Source organism: Dipteris shenzhenensis, chromosome 17 (genome assembly GCF_047967505.1).
Source record: "Dipteris shenzhenensis isolate YYH24624 ecotype China chromosome 17, Dip_SZ_1.0, whole genome shotgun sequence".
In the NCBI taxonomy this organism is placed as follows: domain Eukaryota; kingdom Viridiplantae; phylum Streptophyta; class Polypodiopsida; order Gleicheniales; family Dipteridaceae; genus Dipteris; species Dipteris shenzhenensis.
Window position 1 is genome coordinate 33,915,934 of NC_141612.1, and position 25,259 is coordinate 33,941,192.

Genomic DNA, 25,259 nt, shown 5'->3' on the forward strand with positions numbered 1-25,259 from the left:
AAGCTTTCTTGGGTGCCAAAAACAAAGGATTGGGTGGGGATGAGATCACTATAGGGGGAAAAAGATCAGTCAAAAACTAGATTAAAGCTTCTTTGAACATGTCACATTGACTAGACATTCAGTAAGTAAATGTGGAAAGGACACCTGAATCGAACATTGGGCATGTTTAGAGATCTGCATTGCCAAATAATCATATCCAGGTGGTGCAATCTATGGTGGAAAAGCAGATCCACAAAACATTTTGGGCAATTAGGCGCATTCCTAGTGGTAGTAAAGTCATATGCATGGGCATAAGTAGTGGCAAGAAAAAATGTGGAAAGGCTATCACCTTTGGTAAGGAAACGGAGAACATTGTGGCCCTATGATTCTTTGGAAAGCGGGCTTATAGTGGGGGTGAGACAATTCAATTCATAACATTGTGAATCCACCCACAGTGCCACTACAACAATGGCCAGTTGACAATGAAACTAACATGAGGTAAGATGAAGTGGATGCATTGAAAAAATGAGGGTATATGTTGCAAGCCCATGATGTGCAAGCCAATAATCTTGTGTCCGATAGTGCTCTTGACACACATGTTGTTACAATAAGGGGAATAAGAAGACAAAGAAGAATGATTTCTACTACAACAAATGGTAGGATCAAGAAGGCAATCAACTTGAAAGAGGTGGTCATGCAGGAGGAAGTCATTAACCAAAACATGAAGCTTGTCTTTCAAATTGAAAGCTATGCAACAAATCCTTATGGTAATACTTACACAACGGCTATAAGTGATACTCCACAATGCACGTGTGTAGACTTTGTCCAAAGGTTTGAGAAAGGGAAGCTCATAGCTTGCAAGCATATGCATTTTGTTTACATAGTGGTCTTGGGTCTCGACATAAAACACAACACGTGTGTCCACCATCAACCACAACTCTCTCCAATGGAACTCTTCTAGATTTTGTCTCGTTCTAGAAACCACAAGGTTGTTTGAGATATTGTGGTGGGAATTTGGTGAATTAATTTTTTGGGATGGAGAAAGAATGATTCATTTTTCTATTACCTACCAGAAACTATTTGTTCATACAATAGAGGATGATGCAATTCTAAAATTTTGGCTATTTTGGCATTATATATGAGGAAGCTCTTGGCTTTGAAAAATATGAAATTTATGTTCTTGTTCTAACTTAGTGTCCTTTCAAATATGTTTTCACATTAATCAATCTTTTGGCATCACATTTGTGGAATCTTTTGTCTCTAAAAATATGAAATTGTAGTTCATATTCTAAGTGTCGTTTGGACATCAATCAAATTTTTGATCTAAGGAGAGCATGGTTTTATGAGATTCAATATTTGACTTTGCAACTGTATTAAAGTTTGACATGTGATGCTATGGTTTGGAAATAATTAATGCAAGAATCACCAAAAAAACTAACGAAATCTTTCCATTTGTTAAGCTAAAGAGCTAAAGAATGAGCACGGGTGGATTATATTTATGGTGAATGTATAGCTCGCCACTAGCTATATATTGGTAGGGTTGAAAACTCGCAAAACTCATAGAAAAAAATCTTGCAAAGTGCCAAATCTCTCAACAAAAGGGCATCACTCATGTGATGAGGAATTGAATTTTGAATATAGTAGAATGTGAGGAAAGTGTAGGAAGTTTTTGCCAAAGAACGATGCCTGTCACTCAAGGAATAGGCAAACATTTTGGTGGTACTAGAGAATTTAAGAAATTCCTACCTTGTACAAATCCACAATATCAGTATGATAAGTGGACCTAAGATATCTATTTCCTAGATATAGGGCATGAAACCTAAGATATCTATTTCCTATAGCTTGCCATATGGGGGTCTTTAAAGATTGCGCAACTCTTAGATCACACATGTTGAAGAACATAGCAGAAGCATTACAGAAACATATACTCGATGAGAAGGATACAACAGCTTCAAAACATGATCGTCAATAGCCAATACAAAACATCACCTATGTCCAAAACAAAATAATGATGATGATCAGGTGGCTGCGTAGACCTTATCTAAGAATGAGTGGTCACTAGTGAAGGAAAGAATGGTAGCTATAAGAACACCTATTGGATATGGAGCATCCATTGGATACTTGCCTAATAACCATGAGAACTTATCTGGTTTAAAAGGCCATGATTATACAAGAGCATATACTAGTGCATTTTGTGGATGAGATATCCCTTGCAAGAGTTGTTATTTGTCGATGGATGTTCTTTTTTGAGATATTTATGAAAGTCATCAAGGAATTTGTTCATCAAAGAGCATGATCAGAAGAATCTATGGCACAAGGATGGCTTGTTCATGAGTATCTATTTTATGTCATTGAGATAACATGTGAGGTGTCGCAAGGCAAAGGAAAAGAGCTAAAATTATTTAATGAACATCATGAGTAGATTTCCATATTTATATTATATCATTTAGAGAATACACAAAAATAGCTAAAGATCTATGAAAATGAGAAGAAAAATGGTTGTAGGAGAGAAAAAAGATTGCACAAAGCAGAAGGGATTGCAATAAAGTAAGATATCCTCTTGAGTAACAGATACTTCCAAAAAAGTGTTCTATGGATTAGTGTCAAGACGTGAACAAATATGGAGAGAGGAGAGGATACGTGAACAAATATAGAGAGAGGTGAGGAGAAGAGTGGAGATGAGGATGGGCACAAATGAGGAGAGGTGGTCTTTGGATTAGCATCAAGACGTGAACAAATATGGAGATGAGGATGGAGGATGACCTGAATCATTTCTGTGGGGTTCATGGTCTCTCATGATGTTGTAAGTTGATTACTGTAATCCTTGGTCCTGAGTACGTAAGCATGACTAATTTCATTGATATTGCAAACACTCTAGGTGATTTAGTTTCTCAGTGTGAGAATCCAGGATGTGTTCTTGGACTCATAAAGAGTTGCAAACATATTCCATGCTTCTTTGGATGTCTTACATCTTGCACATTCTATTTGATCAAATGATATGCATATTTGTCTTCCTTGTCCCATTCTACCTCTGCTCGGGCAATGGTAGCATCTAATCCAAGTGTGGACACCATTGATGCACGTGTAGACCCTTATCCTTCTACTGCGGTAGTGGGGTGAGAGTTGTTGCTGAACCGTCAAATGGCTTAGGTGTAGATCCATCAACATACTCCCATTTGTCTTGAGTACAGGAACTATCTCCATTTGATATTTCCATGTGCTGTAATTTAAATTGTCTTAGTACATGCCTCCAAATTGAGGTTGCTTGTGAAAGACATGGTGCCAAAAATGTACTCAAAGTGCTATGAAAATCACTGACTGAATCAACTACAACCTGAATTGTTGGTGAATAAGAACTACAACATATATATAATCTATTACAAGGCTTGTGGCAAATGATGCTAGGAATAGCCAAGAGGCTTTACAAGGCTTGAAATAATGTGCACAATGCCATAAAATAGCCTATAAGCTTTACAATGGTGGCATGTGAGTATAAATTCAAATGATGTGCAATCTAAACAATCGGCCAATGCCTATGAAAACTCTAAATTCTACACACTTAACTGTGAAAGATTGAATTTCAGGACATGTGATGCTGTGAAATCGCATGTGGGGGTAGGGACTGGAACTATTAGAGAATTTTTGGGCATGGCTTCAATTGGTTGCTTTGGAGTTCTCTCCTCTAAGGATGATCTAATCTACTATGATCTAGATCTAGACCAACAGTCAAGCAATGAAAAAGTAGCAAATAATTCATGTTTCTTTGTTCATTTTAGGTGCTGGGTCAGACTTGTCGATGTGGAAGTTGGAATGTGTGCAAAAAGCAGATCCAATGTCGAGGCTAGAACATGTGTTACTTGTGCCAAAATGTGCATGTGATGTAATGAGCGCATAGAGCATTAAAAAATGAGCATTTTTCCTTTTTGAGCACCCTCAAATTCTTCCTAGATCAAGATAGTACAGCTTGATTAAGGTGGAGAGGCAAAAAAAGAGGAGAAGTGATGATGTGGTAGGTGGTGTCACAAGTAGAACTGTGCCTGGCAAGGGGTGTACCTATGGAGCACTAATGAGTGGTAGCTAGGTGCACATGCAACATACAATGTGTGCTTGTGAAGAGGTTACTGTGCTTGCTGTGCCACATGGTAGTGGTGAGGTGGCAGTGTGTTGAGGTGTCTTGATGACATAGATGGTGGTGATGTGGCAATCGACGTGGCTACTGACATGTCTCTATGGCCCCATTAATGATGTGGCTTTGGTGATGTGTATGATTATGTGGCACTAATGACGTGTCTGTTGGTGGTAATGTGGCAAATAAGGTGGCATCAATGGATGCTAACCAACTGATGATGTGGCAAGCAGCTACCACGTGGTAGATAAGGCTGGGTGATGTGGCACCCATGGGCTAACTAGATGACATGGCACTCAGTGTATTAGGTAGCCACGTGATGTGCCACATGTTAATACCTTGGTGGAGATAAGATCCATCAAAATCTAGAAAAGATTCCATCTTGGCCATCTAAATCTGTGGAGATGCTTTGCAATTTGGGTAGACTCCATCGACGGAGGGAATTATGTCGTCAGCCACCTTGTGGTAGTCACGTCATGGCGGGCTTAACTGTGGTGCAAGCTTGTTGTGCTGTTAGTCGATTGTGTTACGGCTGTGTAGATGGAGCCCGTGTGCTAAAGTTGCCGTTGTCATAGCACGGAGCTTGTTGGAGGCGGCTTGTAGGCTGTTGTGCTACTAGAGGAGCTACCTTTCGCCGTTGGTAAAGATGCTAGAGCCATTGTCATTGATGGACCATTAGTGCCAGCCGTTTGAGACTAGCCCGAGGTCCTAGGTGCAATCTGGTCATCTGTTGGATCACGCATGTAGATGGCTATGGGAGTCGCGAGGCGAAGGTGTTAATGCCTTGCTTGGATAGAGCGTGGGACCAATAGGTGCTCATTTGTCGACTGTACATCTTGTTGATGGAAGCGCCTGGATTGTGGGTTGCTAGTCCTGTTCGCTCACTACGCTGCTAGCTTTGGATGCTAGTTGAGCATGTTGCATTGGAAGCTTACTCGTGGGCACATTTTTCTGGTTGATCCATCTCGGCTGGGCATGCATGCACTTGGCGTTCTAGTTTGAGTCACCCGTGGTGCTGGGGCTAGAGGTCCGTCGGTTGTTAGTCGCCCTTGAAGCTACGATTGTATATGTGTTTATTATAGGCTAGAGTCGTTGCTTTGTTGTAGGAGGTGCTGAGCTTGATAGCCGCCTCGCTATAGCAGTGTGGAAGTAGATTGTGGAAGTAGATGGCACTGGCAAACAATCCCGTCCACAGAGCAATGCTTAGTTGTTGGAGTCGCCTCGCTTGGAGCTTGGCCACTAGAGACCTATGTCTCTATCAGTAGAGGTCTCTTGTTTGGCTCAAAAAAACTATTTCTCTCTCATAGAGGTCTCTCTCTTTTCTTAGAAATAAGATGAGCTAAAAATCTTTCCCTCTCAATGGATTTCTCTCTCACACAAGCAAAGTCTCTCCTATCTCTCACACTCCAAGCTAGAATGAAATCTTTCCATGGAATTCAAGACTTGAAGAAGCAATCATTCTCATGGAACAATGAGAATCAACTGAGAATTTTCCCACGTAGCAAGTAATCACACTTCTAGAGGTAGAAGATGAAGAAAACAACAACTATACTTAGCACTGAACCCCTCGAGGAGAGAAAGAGAGAGAGAGAGAGAGAGAGAGAGAGAGAGAGAGAAAGAGAGACTTTTGAAAATGGCTCCAAATATTATTTTTGAATATGTGATATCATTTGATCCAATCTTCTTTTCATGCTATGCTCTTGTTCCATAAAGATCTCCATGCTACTAATATCTTTCTATGTTGTGCTTTAATAAATTTTTGTGCATTGTAGCCCAAATCTATGACACCCTCAATGAAAGAATAAGCCCTTGTGAAAGATTATACAATAAAAATTTTCTTTAACATTTTCCAAACAATTTCTTTGCTTTGATACTTAGTGGTGAGGTTATGAATTATTAAATTTTGAGGAGTTAATGTACCTACCTATTATGCTATCATGTTATACCTTTGTTGGTTATGCGTTGATATCTCAATGGCTTGTTTCATATTTGTTGAGGAAATGGAAGTATGGTGCCTACAAGAGCACATGATGATGGACTAGAGAAGGGTAGTATAGTGATATAAGAGACAAAATATATGATTGGAGGTTATGGATTGCATCAACCAGATACTGACAACTATCAAATGAAAGTGTGTGGATTTTGCTCTTATCTCTTGCCATGTGTATTTATTTTGAGCCTTCTTATCTTCAACATGTGGTATCAAAGCCACGGCAGCTCCTTTTTCCAAGCTCCCCTTATGGATTAGTGGACCTCTTTGTTGTGGTGCTCTGTTTCTTTGTCCTCCTTGCCCACGTTGAAGGGTGCTCCAATTAACGTGATTGGTGTCGATGACAATGACAACAATGCTATTAATTGAATGATTGGAAGCACCCTCATATTGCCTCTCAATCCTCCCATGGGCTGAAATACACATAAGTTGCAACAGTCCACTTCATTATTAGTGTTTCGCAACCCTCTTTTGTATTGCTGAAAATTCTTTTGATTACAAAAGGTTGTCAAATCCAGAAGCCTGGTTGTCATGGGAGTCATTGTATCCTAGTAGTCTAACTCTTTGCTACGTTCTGGTTGATGCTGCCATAGGTCATCGAGCTTGCTATTGTCAGTGGCAACTCCTTCCATTAAGATATCAATTCACTGGAAAAATAACTAAAGTAGTGAAGATTCTTAAACTTTTCCAATCTTATGGCGACTAATTTTTTGGCCTGACTGCTCCAATAGTCTTATGCATTGGCTTGCTGGCCACTTGAGTCCTGAAGTATGATTTGGACAGTAGAACGCAAGTCTAGCCAATGCTAAGGTGCAATAGCCTCTAGCAATTTCAGCTAAAAGACCTTGGCTAGATGACTTAGCTCGACAAAATAGCTCCGAAGGCAAGCTCTTCATCGCTCACGTCACCATTTTCAAGCCTTTCAACTTTCCTAACTTGCAACCTTTGTCTTCTTCTCTCACAAGCCATGATGAGATGCATCTTGCCATTGATGCCATGGCGATGATCAATGAACCACCAGAATAGACCCACTGGAACACAGACCACAACTAGCTTGTGAGGCAAGCAAAGAATAGAGGACAACTTACTTGAGTATTGAAGATAATTCCAAACCAAAGTGTGCACAAGAATGAGGTCACATCAAGGTCACGATCAATATATTAAAGAATCTAGGAATCTCCCGACTCCCACTTTCAAATAAGGGATAATATTTGAACATGTGGCTAAATCTTAACCCCTTATTTAGAAGTTCCATCCTTAAACTATCCGTGTTGACGACAATTTCGGGTTCATTTTTCAAGTTTATCTAAGGCTCTTAAGGTTTGATTAGGAAGTGGCATGTGGCACATAGCCACCTCTTGTGAAGCAATGTGCTTGTGCATGTTCACGAACCACATCATCTACCTTTTAAAGCCCTATAACTTGCAATCCATAAGGTATCTTGATGAGGTCCAAAATGCAAAACCACTCGATTCTTTGAAATCTAAAATTTTATCATATGCATTGTACATAAGTAGAAATTGCCACGTGTAGTACTCAGGTATGACCCTTACAAAAATGACATCAAGAAATATCTTGTATGCAAAAAAGTTCTGTTGGGAAAAGGTTTCAGACATGGGCAGCACAAATGAAATACTGTCTAATGCACAAGAAGCTATGGAAAATCATGAAGGAAAATACACTTGCTACACCGAATGGAAAGTGGATAGGAAAGGAAAAACCAGCACTATCATTAATTGGATTACACTTGGAGAGCAATCTAATTCATCACATAGACGTAAAGAAACGAGCTAAAGAAGCTTGGGATGAACTCAATATGGTGTTGGGGGTTAAATCAAAAACTGAGGAGATTTTTGAATTTTATGGCTTGCAAATGAATTTTAGTAAGTCCCTAGCATAGTTCGTAAACAAACTTAAAAGCATCATTACACAATTGGAAGGTGCGAATTCAAAAGTAGAAGAAAAAGATGCATTAGCCATCTTCCTCAAAAGCATGTCGCAAGAGTATAATGCATTGACCACAAGTATGAAAAATCTGCCAGATCCAACGTTCGAAGGATGTGTTGCATCATTGTTTGAGAAAGAAGGAGAGCATAAGGCACATAGTACATCAAAGGTCAATAATCGTGATCAGGTCTTCTTCAATAAGACAACTATGAAATGTCACCACCACTGTGGAACAATAGGACACTACCAAAATGAATGCAAGTTGAAGCACAAGCCAAAGTGCAATCATTGTTTGAACCTCGCATACAAGGAGAATAACTATCACATGAAGAATGAAGAAATAGACTACGTGGAGACAACAAAAGAGAAAGAAGCCGGAGGCCACCTCTTCAAAGCTACTACATTGATAACCTCACTGCCTCTTCGGTAAATTATAAAAGGTCACAAAATGAGTAGACCTATTTTTTGTTTTATCACAACTAACCACCTTAAGTAGATGTGTTGGCACTAAGGGGGGGTCATGAAAAGCTGTAATACTCACATCTAACCACCTTGTAGTAGCCGTGTTGGCACCAAGGGGGGTGCTGAGAAAATGAAAGTATGGTACCTACAAGAGTACGTGATGATGGACTAAGGACAAGTAGTAGAGTGGTGTAAGAGAGGAAATATCGATTGGAGTTTATGGATTGCAACCAAATAGTGATGTGTGTGCCAGAGAAGATGATGTTGATCATGTACTATATTGAGGCACTATCAAATGAAATTGTGTGGAGTTTGCTCCTCTTGCCATGTGTATTTATATTAAGCCTCCTTTGTTACATCAGCCATAATCCCACGACCATGTGGTGTGATTATGGTCAGACAGGAAACCAGAGGGCCTGACGATGCTTGCATACTATGAGGCCTAGAGGGTTTGGGTCTAGGGTTACGCCTAGGCCTAGACATTAATGAAGAGGTGCAAATGGGCTCTATGAGAGGGCTAGAATGGTGAGGTCCCTTATGGGACACATGGCACCAGGGCATGAGGGTTGGCAAGCATGGGGCTAGGGGGAGGCTTCTAGAGAGAGATCTCCAGGATGAAGAAAAAGGAAAGAGTATTCACGAGGAGGAGATCACTGGAAACCGTGACTGGGAGGAAAGCATTGGAGAAGCCCTCTATGTTGGAAGGATTGTCACATCCTTAGCCTTCTTATCTCTGTGCTTTTTGCAATGCTCATTGTAAAGCTAGAACTCTAGCAAGGAGATGCTAAGCCAGTGGGGGGAGGCTCTCTAAATCCTCTTATGGAGAGGAAGGAGTAGGGAACCGGGGCCACCCGACGATCGATCGGAGGTCGAGAGCCGATTGCCAGTTGATAGCCCATTGGTTCATGTTTCCTGGAAGAGAAGGGATCGGACGACTGGGACGAGCCTCGGGAGTCTGCCGACTTGAGCCGGTGTGAAGAGGTCCTCTGAGCCAACTTGAGCCGATGTGAAGAGGTCCTTTGGGGTAAAGAATCCTCATCTTCTTCTTCTTCTTTGAGTTTTCTCTTTCAGCTCTTCTGCAGCCAGCCCCTTGAAACTTTCAGCGCCATAGCCAGCCTAGGCCTATCTTCCTTCTCTCCCGCCTCCCATCAGGTAGATCTTCATCAAGACCCTCACCGGTAAAACCATCACCCTCGAAGTCGAGAGCTCTGATACCATCGACAACGTCAAAATCAAAATCCAGGACAAGGCGGGCATCCCCCCTGACCACAGCAGCGCCTTATCTTCACCGGCAAGCAGCTCAAAGATGGCCGCACCCTCGCTGATTACAACATCCAGAAGGAGTCCACTCTCCATCTCGTCCTTCGTCTGCGAGGTGGCATGCAGATCTTCGTCAAGACCCTCACCGGAAACACCATCACCCTCGAGGTCAAGAGCTCTGACACCATCGATAATGTTAAGGCCAAGATCTAGGACAAGGAGGGCATCCCTCCCGACCAATAGAGGCTGATTTTCGCCGGCAAGCAGCTTGAAGACGGGCGCACTCTTGCCGATTACAACATCTAGTAGGAGTCAATGCTGCATCTTGTCCTGCGTCTCAGGGGTGGTATGCAAATCTTCGTCAAGACGCTCACTGGTACGACCATCACCCTAGAAGTTGAGAGTTCTGACACAATCGATAATGTGAAGGCCAAGATCCAGGATAAGGAGGGCATCCCCCCTGACCAGCAGAGGCTCATCTTTGCCGGTAAGCAGCTTGAAGACGGCCACACCCTTGCTGTAATCAACATTCAGAAGGAGTCTACCCTTCATCTGGTTCTGCGTCTCAGGGGTGGCATGCAGATCTTTGTCTAGACCCTCACTGGTAAGACCATTATTTTGGAGGTGGAGAGCTCTGATACGATCGACAATGTAAAGACAAAGATCCAAGATAAGGAGGGCATTCTCCCCGACCAGCAGCGCCCGATTTTTGCAGGAAAGCAGTTGGAAGATCGGCGTACCTTGGCTGACTACAATATTCAGAAGGAATCAACCCTCCATCTTGTGCTTCGCCTTCGTGGTGGGCTGTAAAGATGTATGTGCACCAAAGGGTTAGGGCTCTCAGTGATCTGCTAGGACATGTTGATTGTGAAGCGAATCTCTGTAATAGATCTAGTTTAGCTGGTGTGTAAGGGTCCATGGATTCTATAATAAGTTGTCCTATGGTCACAGCAATAGCTTGTATCAAAATAAATGGCAATAAGACCCTTCAGTTTCCTTTCCAATTTATGCCTAATATCTTCTGTGTAATACTACAAGACCCTCAAGATTCCCTTACAATCATGGCTAATATCTTCTGTTAATTCTGAGGCTCAACCCCTTACGTCCAACCTCTCTCTAAAGTGCTTCTACAATTTTTGTTCCCAGTATTTTATGCCTATTTAAGCCTCTTCTAGTGGCACATGGAGCAAAGTTTTGATGCAACGGAAAATCTTGAGTATATGTGGGAATCGAATTGTGTTGAGTGCTTAGTGGTGCAAACTCTATTTCTTGGACATAGCTTTCTGTTTTTTTACATGGTATCAGAGCCCAAGGTGTTTACATAGGACAGCTCTCTCTCTCTCTCTCTCTCTTCTATCTCCTATCTCGATCTCCTTGGCATGTATAGGATAGTGTGTTTGGAAGGCATTTCTTGTTGTGGAAGACATGGCAGCATCACTTGCATGTTTAAACGTTTTTGAAGAAAAGGATGCATAGGTGCTGGGTATCACGTAGTAGAAAGCGTGGTTAATCTAGATGATAGCAATCACGGAAAAAGCGTGGATGATACTTTGAGAGACTCAAAATCTTACCCATACGGTCAATCTGCGTATAAAACGAGGTACCGTGTACTTGCTATAACATCAATCAAGTTTAGTTGCCTCAACACTTGTCTCCATGATGGGGTTTGCCTCTTAACTTTCAATAGACCATGGTGTTCTCCATTGCGATACAAGAGCCAAGGCTTGAGTTTTCCTCTACACTTGTCTCCATCATGTTGTTTTCTCCTGACTTGCAATAGTACATTCATGGTGTTCTCCATTGTGATACAAGAGCAAGAGCTAGGACTAAAGCTTTCAAAGACACATTCATGATTAGCACGTTTGCCTTCAAGTCTAAGCCAAGAAAGTGGCATTTGAGTGTTGTTCAAAGTACTCACACAGAGAGGAGTTTGCTCGACAATTGCTCATACATAAACACCATTAAGAGTGAAGGTCTAAGATAGCATCTCGAGATCTCATACTTTATAAACAATAAAGATGTTAGCATAGTAGATGAGTTGCACGAACACATCTGTCATGTTACTCCATAAGAAAGATTCCTCTAACATGTCTCCACCATCAAGTGATTGTGGCTTATGGAGAATTGAACCCCAAGCATAGCAACAAATGGCCATTCCACCTAGTGCCCTTTTGGATAAAAGTATTAATGAAGATGAAAGTTCAACCCCATTTGTATTCCAAGTCAAATGATTCTCAAAATATTAAACATCTCATAGTAATGTTTCAAGATTTTCAAAACTTTTAAGTTTTGTCTTTGGCACCATAACCTTGTCACTCTCATCAATAATGTCATCATCACCCTCATGATCAATATCATCATCATCTTTTATATGATTTATTTTGTTACTAATTTTATCATACTCGTCTACCTCATCCTCACTTTTGTATACATGATCTCCTCCTTGTCGTTGAATGGCATAAACATTGGAAGATTCATCTCCTTCATATTCACCATGATTCTCATCATCAATGCTAGCATCAATGCTTGTAGATTCATCTCCATTATGTCATTCTTCATCATGAGCATCCATGTCTACACTTTTAAAAATGCATCCCCCACAAGGATTTACTTGTATCACATGGAAAAATGCTTGCTAACAATGCTTCGGCAACACAAATGGTTCCTCAGATGGTGAAGCACTTTCAAAATATCAAGAGCATGAAAACCATTTTTCTATTTTCTAGTCGTCGTATTGGGGCCGCCATAAATCACTTGGAAACATCATGATTGAGTAGCACAATCTTGAAAGTCCTATAGTTCACTTCAATTAGGTGCTCCAATACCCCACATTGATCAGTCCTCTCAATGCAAAAGTGTTGACTGTAGGCCCACACACCACCATATACATGTGCTTGTAATAGTACGATACAATTGAATTCTTGTGAATGTGGGTTCTAAGATGGAATGTAAATTCATTAAAGACACATATAGAAACAATATCACTTACATGCCAATCATATCTTCACATCTTTGTAAGTAACATGAGATCCATTAGAGCTTGCATTGCTTATAGTGTCGTGTTGAGGATTCATCTCAACATCATGTTTGATATGTGCATAGCAGTAACCCAAAAGAGTGCTAAAAAGGAAAGGGTTGGAACCCTAACCCTGACCCTAAAGGGGTTTTTATATATTCATTATTTTCAACTAAATCATGTGTACAGTTAATCATTTGTGGTGTCCCCTCTAGGTGTGCCCTCTCTCCTCATCTCCACTTTGCGACTCTCCTCTCTCCATCTTTGTTTTCATGGTATCAGAGCTCCCTTGCCTTCCGCTAAGGAATTGCGATCATTACGGGAGTGTGAGAGATCAGTTGAGTGATTGAGAGTTCTCTTCTGCTTGACACAATTTTGTCCATTCCTATTTTTGTTCATTCTTTTGTGAGAATGATTGCTTCTTCGACTCTTGAATTCCATGATAAGATTTCGTTCTAGCTTGGAGTGTGAGAGATAGGAGAGACTTTCCTTGTGAGAGAGAAATCTGAGAGGGAAAGATTTTAGATCATCTTGTTTCTAAGAAGAGAGATACCTCTATTGAGAGTGTTTTTTCCAGCCAAACAAGAGACCTCTACTCATAGAGACATAGGTCTCTAGTAGCCAAGCTCCAAGCAAGGCAACTCCAACAACTAAGCATTGCTCTGTGGAGGGGATTGTCTGCCAGTGCCATCTACTTCCACACCGCTATAGCGAGGTGGCTATCAAGCTCAGCGCCTCCTACAACAAAGAAACGACTCTGGCCTGTAACAAAAAGATCTACAATCGTAGCTTCAGGGGCGACTGACGGGCTGATGGCGGCAGACCTCCAGCCAGCACTTCGGGCGACTCAACCAGAATGCCAAGCGCATGCATGCCCAGCCGAGTTGGATCAACCGAAAACCGTGCCTACGACTAAGCTTCCAACGCAACTCAACTAGCATCCAAAGCTAGCAGCACAGCGAACGAACGAGACTAGCAACCCACGATCCAATTGCTTCCATCAATAAGACCTACAGCCGACAAACGCTACTGCTCCTACGCTCCATCCAAGCAAGGCATCAACACCTTCGCCTTGTAGCCATCTACACGCGTGATCCAACAGATGACCAGAGTGCACCTAGGACCTTGGGCTAGCCTCAAACGGCCGGCACTAAGGCTCCATCAATGATAATGGTTTTAGCACCTTTACCAACGAAAGACGGCTCCTCTAGTAGCACAACAGTCCACAAGCCGCCTCCAACAAGATCCCTGCTAGATGATCTTCCTTGCCTACTTAACGGATGGGGGCACATCTCAAGCCAGGAGATATAGGAATTGATTCCTCCCTACATTGGACTTATACACAATCATAACTCCTTCCCATGTACCAAACTTCTGATGGATGAAATTTAACTACAGAGCGTTCTTGTTTCTTCCCTCCATACTTCACAAAATAAAACACTTTGTAATTTCACTTACACAAATCTTTGCACCCCTACTCCAAGGCATTCCCATATTATCTACATGGACTAGACAATCTGCGATTTGCAACTTAAAACACGCACCCTCTCTCTCTCTCTCTCTCTCTCTCACACACACACACACACACACGCACACACACACACACAAATTCACTCCACTCAAAATGATTCACGAGGTGTTGCCCACGGGCATTCCTGCTCTCTTGTTAACCATGACAATGGCACACACACCTTCCTCTCCTCTACAGTCTCAAGGCAGAATGGATATTATCATTTAGAAAACCGAAAAATTACAGAAAACAGGAGCTTAAACACGAGGAGAAAAGGGCAGTTGGTAAGAAATTCCTCCCTTTCACGCCCCAGAACCAAAACAACGGGAAGTATAGCGACAAGCATGCACAGTTATCCTAGAAAATAAAAGGAGCATGGGCAAGATAAAGACAGGCAGATTTGCAAACTTCAAGAAAGAGGCAGGAAGGATCGGGTAACACGATCCTGGAGAAGGCTATTCAGAAGGTTCTCTTCTATATCCCTCCTTGCCTTCTGCAGATGCCTAACCGATATTCCATCAACATATGATCTAGCACATCCCTTGCCTTTCCCATATTTAACCTTTTGAAACAAGGGATTCGGTCTTCAGCAATCACTCTGATTTAATAGTTCATAGAGAGCTCCTCACAAACAATAAAGCACAACAAAGCCCACCAATAAGCTGCCTCTAGTAATTTGCGTCCATGGAAAAACAATAAAACGACAATTTCGTGGAAGCACTTGCCTCCATCGCGACCTTTCTCTCTTCCGCAATATAGCCAAGATCACAGAAGAGAGGAATACAAACTGAACATCAAAAAGTCATAAGGATGTAGAAAGAAATCCTAAGGTCCCCAAGTTAGATGAAAAAGCATGTGGTGGATTTTCAGATGGAAACCCACAAAATTGGTATAAGTACAATTCAAGCATCTATAGCATGCTGTTGAACTCGATGCACAGCACAGTTGAATCAGAGCAGAGAGCAATGTACCCAATTAAGTTCACAAGATTCGGTAAGTGCATTTTGTCTGGCCCATCAGCTAAAACTGGCTGTTCAAATACAGGAATGTCCCTACAAGGGCAGCAACTCCCACTGCAATTCCTATAGGCAGAGCGTTCCTGCACACAATGACGGCAAACTTAGCTGTTGTTGTATTCTGTAAACATACTGCTTGTTTACTTCTGGGCACTTTGCTACTCACCCAATGGCAGCGTCTTTTTTAAGCTGCTCCTTCCGAGCTTTCCGCACGTCTAATTGGTTTGCATTCTTAGTTACAGGTATATCATAGGGCTTGAATCTCCTCTTGGGGGCACCACAGACTGCACATAGAAAATATTGGGATTCAGCAGGTCGTTTCCATGTCACTTTGATACCCTCATTCGTCTATCCTATTTTTCAAAGAAAGGGTCTTTATACTTGCAAATTCCTGGAGTGATACGAACGCACACTGTATCGTTCGTTCAACAGTACTGTGGGTTAAGAAAATAACCTCTTACCGGGGCAAAAGAAGTCGTCTGGCAATTTCTCGAATGGCTTCCGCTCATTGTAGATGTACCTACACCAAAGGAAATGGCATCGAGACAATGAGGGCGCATTCCCATTAAACAGAAACGATGCGTAGGGCAGGGAATTCGCAAAATACCCGCAATCTCTGCAGATGTAGGCGCCTTTGGCTGCAACTCGCATGCTAATTCTGGGAGGACCATGGTCGGTTTTGGGCGAGGCTAAGGCAGATCCTGCATTGTAGAAGGAGCTTTTGAGTGCAAATCTGTCGGCAGGGAGGCGAAGGCCAAGGCCACTGACGAGTGGAGGCGAGATGGAGGAAGCTGAGGATGAAGGTGATGATGGGTCGCGACTGATGGAGGGAATTACTGAGAAACAAAGAGAAGAAGAAGGGGAAGAAGCCATAGATGAAGGTGGGCAGAAGAAGAAGAAGAAGAAGAGAACCAAAGGTTACGTTGATGAATTGATTTTAAGAATGGTGTGATCCTTGGCTATGGGAGCTCAAGAAGAGAGAGCTGTGATTCGTGGCTATGGGAGCTCAAGAATTGGCAAATGCAGAAGCAAACAGGAAGAGAGAAGATTAAGATTGCAAGCTATTATGGTGATGTTGTAAAGGAACTTAGCTCTTAGCTTTGCTACCTATCCATTCAACCTCTCCTTCCTCCCTCATGTGCATGTGGCCTCATTCAAACCAACCAACCAACTCTAGATTATGCCCACTGTGTGTCTCTCCTCTTTTACCTTCCAATATCAATCACAAAAGGAATAGATTGCAAGCACAAAGTGTCGAGTACCTCCTTGAAATTTCTAGAGCATTCTCCTCCCCCCCCCCTTTCCTTTTCAAATTAGGCTTCCCCATTTTGTACCATTTGGCATTGCACAATGTTTATGTCCAATTACACAACTATTTTTGGCTGCCCCATGGGGGGAGGGATTAGTAATCGTTTGTTTTTTCACAAAAGAGAGAATTCATTTCCAAAAAAAATCCATTGTTGGTTTTTTCGCTCGTTTGCATTGGTACACGTGTGGCTGAGGAGGCTTTGCATTGAATGATGGACAAATAGTGGGCGGTGGACTTCTCTGACGTTCTTTAATACGAATCTAATTTTCTCTTAGGATGTTAATGTTACCCACCGATATTGTGATCTTCATCCTGTCAAAGGGCACATGCCATGTTGAATGGCCTCATTGTAGAGGGCACATGCTAGCCTCGTTGTAAGAGCTGCCTATATAGGAGAGAGCAGCACCAAGAAACGGCGACCAATGCTTGCATTCTTCTTTTCACTTCATACTTTTTCTTCATATTCGTACTTAATCTCGCTATTTTGTTTGAGTGGGAAGAATCCACTTTGCCATTCAATCCTTGCTCTGCCTCTTGGGCTTGGAGGATGACAATGCGTTGAGCCCATGGGTTTTTTGCTGTGATTCGATTGTTTTGAGCGTAGGGTATTGCTTAAATAGATTTTCAGGACGATGACTATCTGTTGGTGCCTCATATGCGATCTCAATCACTCATCATGTCCGTGAATGGATTAATCAGTATTGGTTCCAAAATTTTAATGCCATATTGATTCCAAAGTCTTAATGTTTTGTTAATTCTATTGATAAATTAATTATCAATCATGAGCAGTTCATGGTGATCTCATGTCTATGACTTGTAGTAGCGGACATGGATTGACCTGCAATACTCAATGATATCGGACATCAAAACATAGGATATAAGCATATATATTGATGAATGCAAGCTTTGTTGCTTGATTGGGCTGGATACCTTGGTTTGGAGAGCTTCGATGCTCTTGTTAGCATTTCGAAGTTCTTCCTGGATTGTCTCCAAATTCAACTGCAACTATTGAATATGGCTCTGGAATTCGGTATTCTCAAACAACAAAGCATTAGTTTCCTCCAGCAAACTTCTCCTTGTAATAGCCCAGCCCCTCAAGCTCATAGTTTAAAGAGCAAAGGGCATTTTGTGATGAAGTTGTTGCCTTCCACTCTGCTTCGAATTGCTCTTTGATCTTCTACTCTCTTTTCGTGACCTTTTGGGATGATTTGGTATAATAAGTGAGCTCGACTCCTCATCTTGATTTGTGATAATTGCCAAAAACCTTATCATGTTGAAAATGGATTTCCTTTATCCAGTTATGGGGCTTTACATTTGTACTTAGAGGGAAATATTTTTGAAAGGCATCCTTCTCTGCAAGGATACCCTTTTTCTCTGCTAGCAAGGCATCTTTCTCGAATACTAACCTTGTCGCTGGTGGATTGAGATGCGTAGGGAGGAAGGGAAGCCCTAGCATTTTCAACTTGGAAGAAAGGCTTTCATCACTCAAAGCTTAACAAGACAAATCTGTTAGTGGAAAGCTTCTCTTTCGATGGATCTACGGGATGATGGTAACATCATTCTCAGCAAAGCTAAGCAATTCAGGGCTAGAGGGTTGGAAGACAGTTTAAGAGCCTTGCTATCAAGATTTAAGAGCCGTGATATCGAGTTGCAGCTTTGCTGCTGCTGCTGAATCGTCGCTCTCACCGTCATCGTCAACTCTACTGTTGGAAATTCTTTGTTTTCATCATGATGTAATTCTCAAGTAAGTCATAATGTTCTACAAGGGTGGGAGTGCCCTAATAAATAGCATGCATGAATGGGAGAAACAAATTGGCTAGAATGTGTAGCTCGCTGTGTGTTGTGACTGGGCATTGATTTTGAAGCATGGAATTTTGTCAAAGAATTGCCAAATTTTCAAGGATCCATATGGAACAGCTCTTAACTTTCTCAATCATGTGTTATTCTCATTGTACATGCAAATTTCTTATGATATTTTTTGGATACTTTTCCAATCATGTGTTATTGTTGTGCAACGATCCAAGTACATGCGAATTTCATAGATTTAGTAATACCAAGCTTGATTCAAGCTAGAAAACCATGTACTACATCTCTCTCCAATTTGCAAAGTTATTTCGCCAAGGCCTTGGGAAATTTCTTTAAATTGTTAGCTACTAGCTATATGTTGTATGCTTCTTGTTGTGTCGCATCACATCTGTTGGCTATATGTTCTATGCTTCATTAAGGTCCTATATCTTGGGCATATATTCTTTGTATTCTTGCATAAATTGTTAGTGTCTTTGATAGCTGATTTGTGTATATTTTGAGCTTGCAGACATTGTTAGAGAATAAATTTGCCTCTCAAAACTATTGTATTATTAATTGTATTTTATTAGAGAGCAAATATTGAGCAAGATGATGACGATGATGGTGGCAAGAACAACAAGTAGGATGGCCAACTTCATGGAAGGGAATCTAAAATGCACCACCATTCAAAACTCAATGATAGAAATAATACAGCACAAGTAAACTTTAAAAATACAACACGTGTCAAATTTAGGAATTTATTATGATATTTTGTAACATTTCAATTGCAAAAAAAATCAATTCAAGTTAGCAAAATTAATATTACTTAATTATATGATGAAAAAATATACATACTTACAAGGTCTTCAAATGAGATTTTCTTGCCTTATTTTTGTAGCTACTATTGATGTAGTAAGTGCTCAAATCTTCCACATTAATCTCGAGTGCTTAATGTATTGCTCACAATTTCATGGGATCCTTCAACTTTGATGGAGGATACCAAGTGTAAGTTACCTTCTAGATCTTGCATCAATGATTTTCTTAACTAGGTATATGTCAGGCAACCTTTCAGTCATGGAGCGTGTAGCTGCTAACTTGAAATTGAACCTAAATCCTCGCATTTTATCAGTTTTTAACGAAAAAAAGAGAATGAGTAAAAATGTGGACATGAAACATGACACAGGGTCTGTTAAGACCAGATCCTCCCTACAAATGTCAGGGGTGGTGATTTATTATTGATTTGGCGACGTCCATATTGTTTGCGTGTTTTGGAGTTGAAGCCCAACAAATACATGAATAAGGAAACTCTCACAAGAGCTCATAACTGATCCTCATTGCAATCTATACAATATTGTCACATGGACTATAATCATATGAATAAAGGTGTCAATGTCTTTTGATCTTGCATCTAGCTTGGCTTTCGTTGGTCCCTCGCATTAAGAATATGCATCAAAAGAGAGGAATGTTATAAGAATTCAGATTGAAGACAAACGATTTTGAATGGATGAGCAATTGAAAATATTTGTAGGATACTTATAATATCTAATTATTATAACCACACATAGTGTGGGTGGGGAGGCAGTGCGCTTCCTTCCCCAAAGAGTTATAATCCAAGGGAACAGGCCCTTCCCTGGGCACGGAGAATATAAACACCGAGAATATAAGCGTCGAGAATAAGTCTTGCGAATGGATAAGATATTGGCATATTACCTAAATGTCAATAGTCATAATCGTAGTCAAATGCTGGTAAAATCACCACGAACGACGCGTTAGGCAAAATCCAAATTCTTCTCATCTTTTGGTGATTTCTTTGAGCTTAGAGGTGGAGGAAAGTCCACATTGTTGCATGCCATCAAGATCAGGGAGCATATGGTCCATATGATAATAGATGTAAGCCATGGTGAAAAGTTTCTACTTACACTATGATTGGAACAATGTCGATATGGAAGGCTGGTATGCCTTCAATAAATGAGATTGCATAGTTATACTTTTCTTGGCTAATGAAGGGACCACGTCAATTTGCCAGAGTGAAGCAAAGAATGATTGATATAAGCTCTTTGGTCAATTCCCTCAATGAAAGTGCAATGAACATGCTGGCAAACATAAACAATGGCAGCTACTCAGCACTACTGCCCAATTCTTGAGGTCCCTCAAGATCCGATTTTGGTAGGCGTTGCACTCTATCCAATTGTGTTACTTAGTTGTGATCTTCTAAAGAGAAATCAATTAATAAGTATGCCCCCTTCCTTCCTTGGGTTTGCATAGTGTGGTAGGTGATTATGATGAGTCATTAATCCTTGGCCATCTTCAGAAAGAAGACATCCTCTTGTTGGCTATGGGGACTCCTCTTATTGGCTATGGTGACTCAAGAACTTCTCTATGTTGTCTAGCAACGTGTTAGCTCCGTGATTTTTGTGCCTTTGCTATGCATACCAAATTTTGTCTTCGCTATGATTGGCGAAACCGATTGGTATCTAGTTCTTGGGGTAGTGGGCCTCAAACTCCTTAGGTTCCACCTTGGTAATGACATATTCTTCTCTCTCTCCATGCCCGTCAAGGTCCTACCATCACTGCTCTCTATTGCCAAGGACCTTGCCAAGCAAACCGAATTGTTTTTCAAGATCTCAAACAATATGGCAAGGAGTTTCGAGTCCAAAATTTTGCAACCGCGAGTAATTCGTTGCATGGAAGCTCTCAACCTCTATTGTCCTCGAGTAGGAGAGTGTTGTTCTTGTGGTGAATGATTTTTGTGTGGCATGTCAAATGGGACCATTGTTGTAGGTTGAGCTTGTAAAGCTACTGCATACGAAAGCTTTGGCATGTCGTCTCCTAGAGGAAAGCCATAGCAGCTACATCTTTAGAGGATGAAACAACATGCTCTTGAGCTCTTAAGTCTTATTCCCTGTTTAGCCTTTCTTGCCTCTTCCAAGCCTCCTCGCAAATTATCATGTTGTGGTCTCTTCTTTCCAATTCCAAGGTTTCCAGGAATTTGTGCCAGCTTGTAAGGACCTTTTTGATAACGTTCAAGCATACTTCCGCTTCCTTTTGTTATTGTCAGGATTGCCACTGTCTTTGAGATTATGAGAATCACCATCGGAGAAATCAGGTGTGAAGTTGAGACCACTGCTAATATTTTACTGCAGATCCCATTCGCTCTCTCAGACCAAGGGTTCTAACAATCTCTACTTGAGTCAAAAGAATAGTGGTTGCTGCCTTTAATAAGCCAAATGTTCCCGCAGGAGCACCATTGCCATTATTTACCAAGGTAGGAGTAGTCGTGCCATATAATTTAGAAACATCTTGACAATTATGAACTCCCAAGTATCTTCTGGAAAGAACCAAGAAATGCCCACAAAGTTGAAATTGATGATCATGCGGTTGAGCGTTGCTCAACAAATTTAAGACAGACGAGATGTGGTGCACAACGATTGATCTAGGTGGCATCAATGCGTCATATAGCGATGGATTTCAGGCAATATGTGTATGCAGTGCATCTCCTCTCAATATCAACCAAGACCCTTCGATTGCCAATTTTTCATCCATGAGCTAGTTTTGTAGGCATCATTCGTGTCGCTTGAATGCTTGTACTCAATAAACGCATACCCACATGGCTTGTTCCGTCACTTTGTCATGCACAATTCAAACCCCCTTGATTAGAGCATATGTCTCAAACTCCATTCTGATTGTTTGCTTCATGGCTTCATAGCTTATCTGTGCAACAAAAAAAGTTTTGTAAGGATCACCCTCAGCAGCAGGATCACAACGAGGATTGTATTTCTCCAACTCCGCAACTGCCTTCAATACTCCCTTCGCCAGACATACGTTGCAAATGTGAGCCTTCTTTTTGGCCGGATTCTTTTCCTCGGTGGCAAAATTGGAGGCGCATAATCTGGGTCAGGATGAGATGACCGAACTGGATGAGGCCCGTGCATGGGGTGCATGGGCGCTTGAGGGGAGGTGATTCGAATGGGAGGGGAGGGCGAGTTATAGTGGGTTGGTTTTGTCCAATGGCCTTGAGCTATAAAGGGACCTAATCCCAAGTCCGAAGCCATGGCTACAAGCCAACCATTGGGAACTTCTCTTGTAAAGCTAATTGTAAAGATTGAGAGTGTATGTCACTCGCTTTACCTAAAGATTGGCAAACTATAGAGCAACTCCAGTCGAGGGATCTCACTGGCTTGCTTCCAAGCCTTAGGGCCTTATGTCATGGAAGGGAAATACATAAGAAATAGCTATTTCTTTTATGTTATGCAAATGCACCAGGGGAAATAGAAGGGAAATAGATGGGAAATAGGGTGGGACCATGGGAAATAGCACTCCATGCTCTAGACCTCAAGGTGCTATTTCCCACTCTTGAGAACCATTGACGTGACATTTCCTTTATAGCATGTCTCATTTTCCCTTGGATCATTATGTTATGCATCATAGAATTAGGCTCTTCCAAGGGAAAAGCACCCAAAATAGCCATCATTATTTCCCCCCTTTTTCCCCTCCATGACATAAGCCTGTTAGTGAGAACCAAGAAATGACTCCACACCGAAAATAAAAACACTTCCAAAAATAAAGCAATTGAGATCATTAGATTTTTTGAAGATCAAGATCTAAGATTGTGACAACTGGCTTGATGAGAGATCACAAAGAGGAAACTTCCCTCTAGGCTACCTGCCATAATGAAACCATGTATGTCCAGCGCACTTCCAAGACTTAAAGCTCTATAACGTTGCCATTATCAAATTGTAAAAATAAATATCATCTTGTATGCTAATCTATGCTAGCCTATGGTAGGCACATGCCCTTGCATTGGATATTTAGGACCCTACTTCAGGCTATGCAAAACTAGCTTCAAACATTAATAACTCTACTTGCCACTTATGTGAAGTGGCTTGAAGAAATGCCATAGTCACTTGAATTTATAGTGCATCAAAGGTCTTTGTCTTTAGAAAGTAACACATCTAGGTCTTCAAAGATGCCTTGTGAGCTTCACTCCGATTTTGTGAAAGATAGTGTAGGAATGCTAGAAAGAGTGCTATTATTGAAAGACCGTACATCACATAGTAGAGTCAAGATGTTTTTAATGGCTTATAATGCTTGGCATAATTTGAAGGATAGTTTATTTTTTTTGGACATAAAACAATACATGGGACTAGCAAGTCAAGTAAAATATCCTTATGGACTCATGTGGTGTATGCAACAATCTACGCTATAAATCATATGCAATGCTCTACATTTAACCATAAATAAGTTCACTATTAAAGAAATTGTTTATGAGAGATGTTAAGCTATACAATGACAACATAACATAGCTACATAACTTTTTTAGTAATGTAGACAACCAATCAAGAAGAGCCACGATAGAGTACCTACGCTTGTTTGAGATAGAAACATGCATCAAAGAGAAAAAAATTAGTTCCCAAAAATCATATTAGTCCCAAAAAACTTTAAGAGTTAGACAATAGCATACGCATTTATCCAACGATTCTTCAAATTGTGTAGAAGAATTAGAGAAGCCCAAATTGGCCTCTTTAAGTACCTAGCTCGATCACCATTGAATAGCCATGAGATAGTTCCATGCTAACTCTAAAGATCTAAAGTCCAAATTTGTCAATGGCCAAAATCTAGCCATCAATTCAATACTCGAATACAAGAGCCTCATTGTCATCTTTCAATTATATAATCTAGTAGTCTAATGAGAGATTGGGAATTTATCATCAACACGTTAACCTAGCTCCTTGTCTCAATGTTGGGGAAATCGTCAATGGTGGCTTATGATGCACAGCCTAATATTGAGCCTATGCAATCAATAAGGTGAAATGAATCACCCCTTGATAGATCCGTGCTAGACACATAGAGTTTCCATCAACGCAACCACCACTAAAACAATCCTTATCAATTAGTAGCTATCAAAATATTGAACCAATCTTTAAGAGAATGCTCTTAGAATCTCATTTCACCTACATGTGCAAATGCAAGGAAGATACAAAAATGGTAAAAATCCCTTGAAGTTCACTATTACACACAAGGGTTGTAAGTTAACATTCATTGCAGGAGTAGTGAACATGTTTGAGTGCAAAAGCTTGCATAAGCCCGAGACGATCATCACCAGCTTGCATAAAACTTTAAGAGTTAGACAATAGCATACACATTTATCCAATGATTCTTCAAATTGTGTAGAAGTATTAGAGAAGCCCAAATTGGCCCTATCTAAGTACCTAGCTTGATCACCATTGCAGAACCATGAGCTACTTTCATGTTGACTCTATAGATCTGAAGTCCACATTTGTCAATGGCCAAAATCTCATCATCAGTTTAACACTCAAATACCAGAGCCTCATTGTCATCTTTCAATTCTATAATCTAGTAGTCTAATGAGAGATTGGGAATTTATCATCAACATGTTGACATAGCTCCTTGTCTCAATGTTGGGGGAAACCATCAATGGTAGCTTATGATACAGTCTAATATTGAAGCCTACGCAATCAATAAGGTGAAACGAATCATCCCTTGATAGATCTGTGCTAGACACTTACATAGAGTTTCCATCAAAGCAGCCACTAAAAGAATCCTTATTAATTAGTAGCTATCAAAATATTGAACCAATGCTGTTCGAATCTCATTTCCCTTACAAGAGAAAAGGCAAGGAAGATACAAAAATCATGGTTAAGTTCCCCCCAAAATCCCTTGAAGTTCAACATGCTATAAGTGTTGCTATTACACACAAGAGTTGTAAGTTAACATTCATTGTAAGAGTAGTGAATAGGTTTGAGTGTAAAAGCTTGCATAAGCCCAACACGATCATCCCCACCATCCCCCCCTCCTCTTTTTATGCATGACTAAGATTTAAAAGGTAGTTTTGAGCTAG

At 40.9% G+C, this 25,259-nt stretch overlaps 1 protein-coding gene and 1 pseudogene across 1 annotated transcript; one reads left to right on the plus strand and one right to left on the minus strand.

Annotated features, from left to right (window-relative positions):
• The first annotated feature begins 9,575 nt into the window (after positions 1-9,575).
• LOC147892017 (polyubiquitin-like) lies at positions 9,576-10,754 on the plus strand (annotated as a pseudogene).
• A 3,921-nt stretch (positions 10,755-14,675) lies between these two features.
• Positions 14,676-16,482, minus strand: LOC147892018 (Rubredoxin-like superfamily protein). Its single transcript, XM_087388704.1, has 4 exons — positions 15,914-16,482; positions 15,768-15,826; positions 15,473-15,590; positions 14,676-15,389 (listed from the first exon to the last, which is right to left on the minus strand). The coding sequence occupies exons 1-4, from the start codon at positions 16,177-16,179 to the stop codon at positions 15,311-15,313; spliced, it is 522 nt and encodes a 173-aa protein (XP_087244830.1). The 5' UTR covers positions 16,180-16,482; the 3' UTR covers positions 14,676-15,310.
• Between the last annotated feature and the right edge of the window lie 8,777 nt (positions 16,483-25,259).

Excerpts from the sequence above, each read along its gene's own strand:
- LOC147892018 (XM_087388704.1), bottom strand. The coding sequence starts at position 16,179 with ATGGCTTCTTCCCCTTCTTCTTCTCTTTGTTTCTCAGTAATTCCCTCC. Across the intron at positions 15,591-15,767 it reads AGACGACTTCTTTTGCCCCG|TCTGTGGTGCCCCCAAGAGG; the intron begins GTAAGAGGTTAT and ends TTCTATGTGCAG. Across the intron at positions 15,390-15,472 it reads AAAAAAGACGCTGCCATTGG|GAACGCTCTGCCTATAGGAA; the intron begins GTGAGTAGCAAA and ends CATTGTGTGCAG.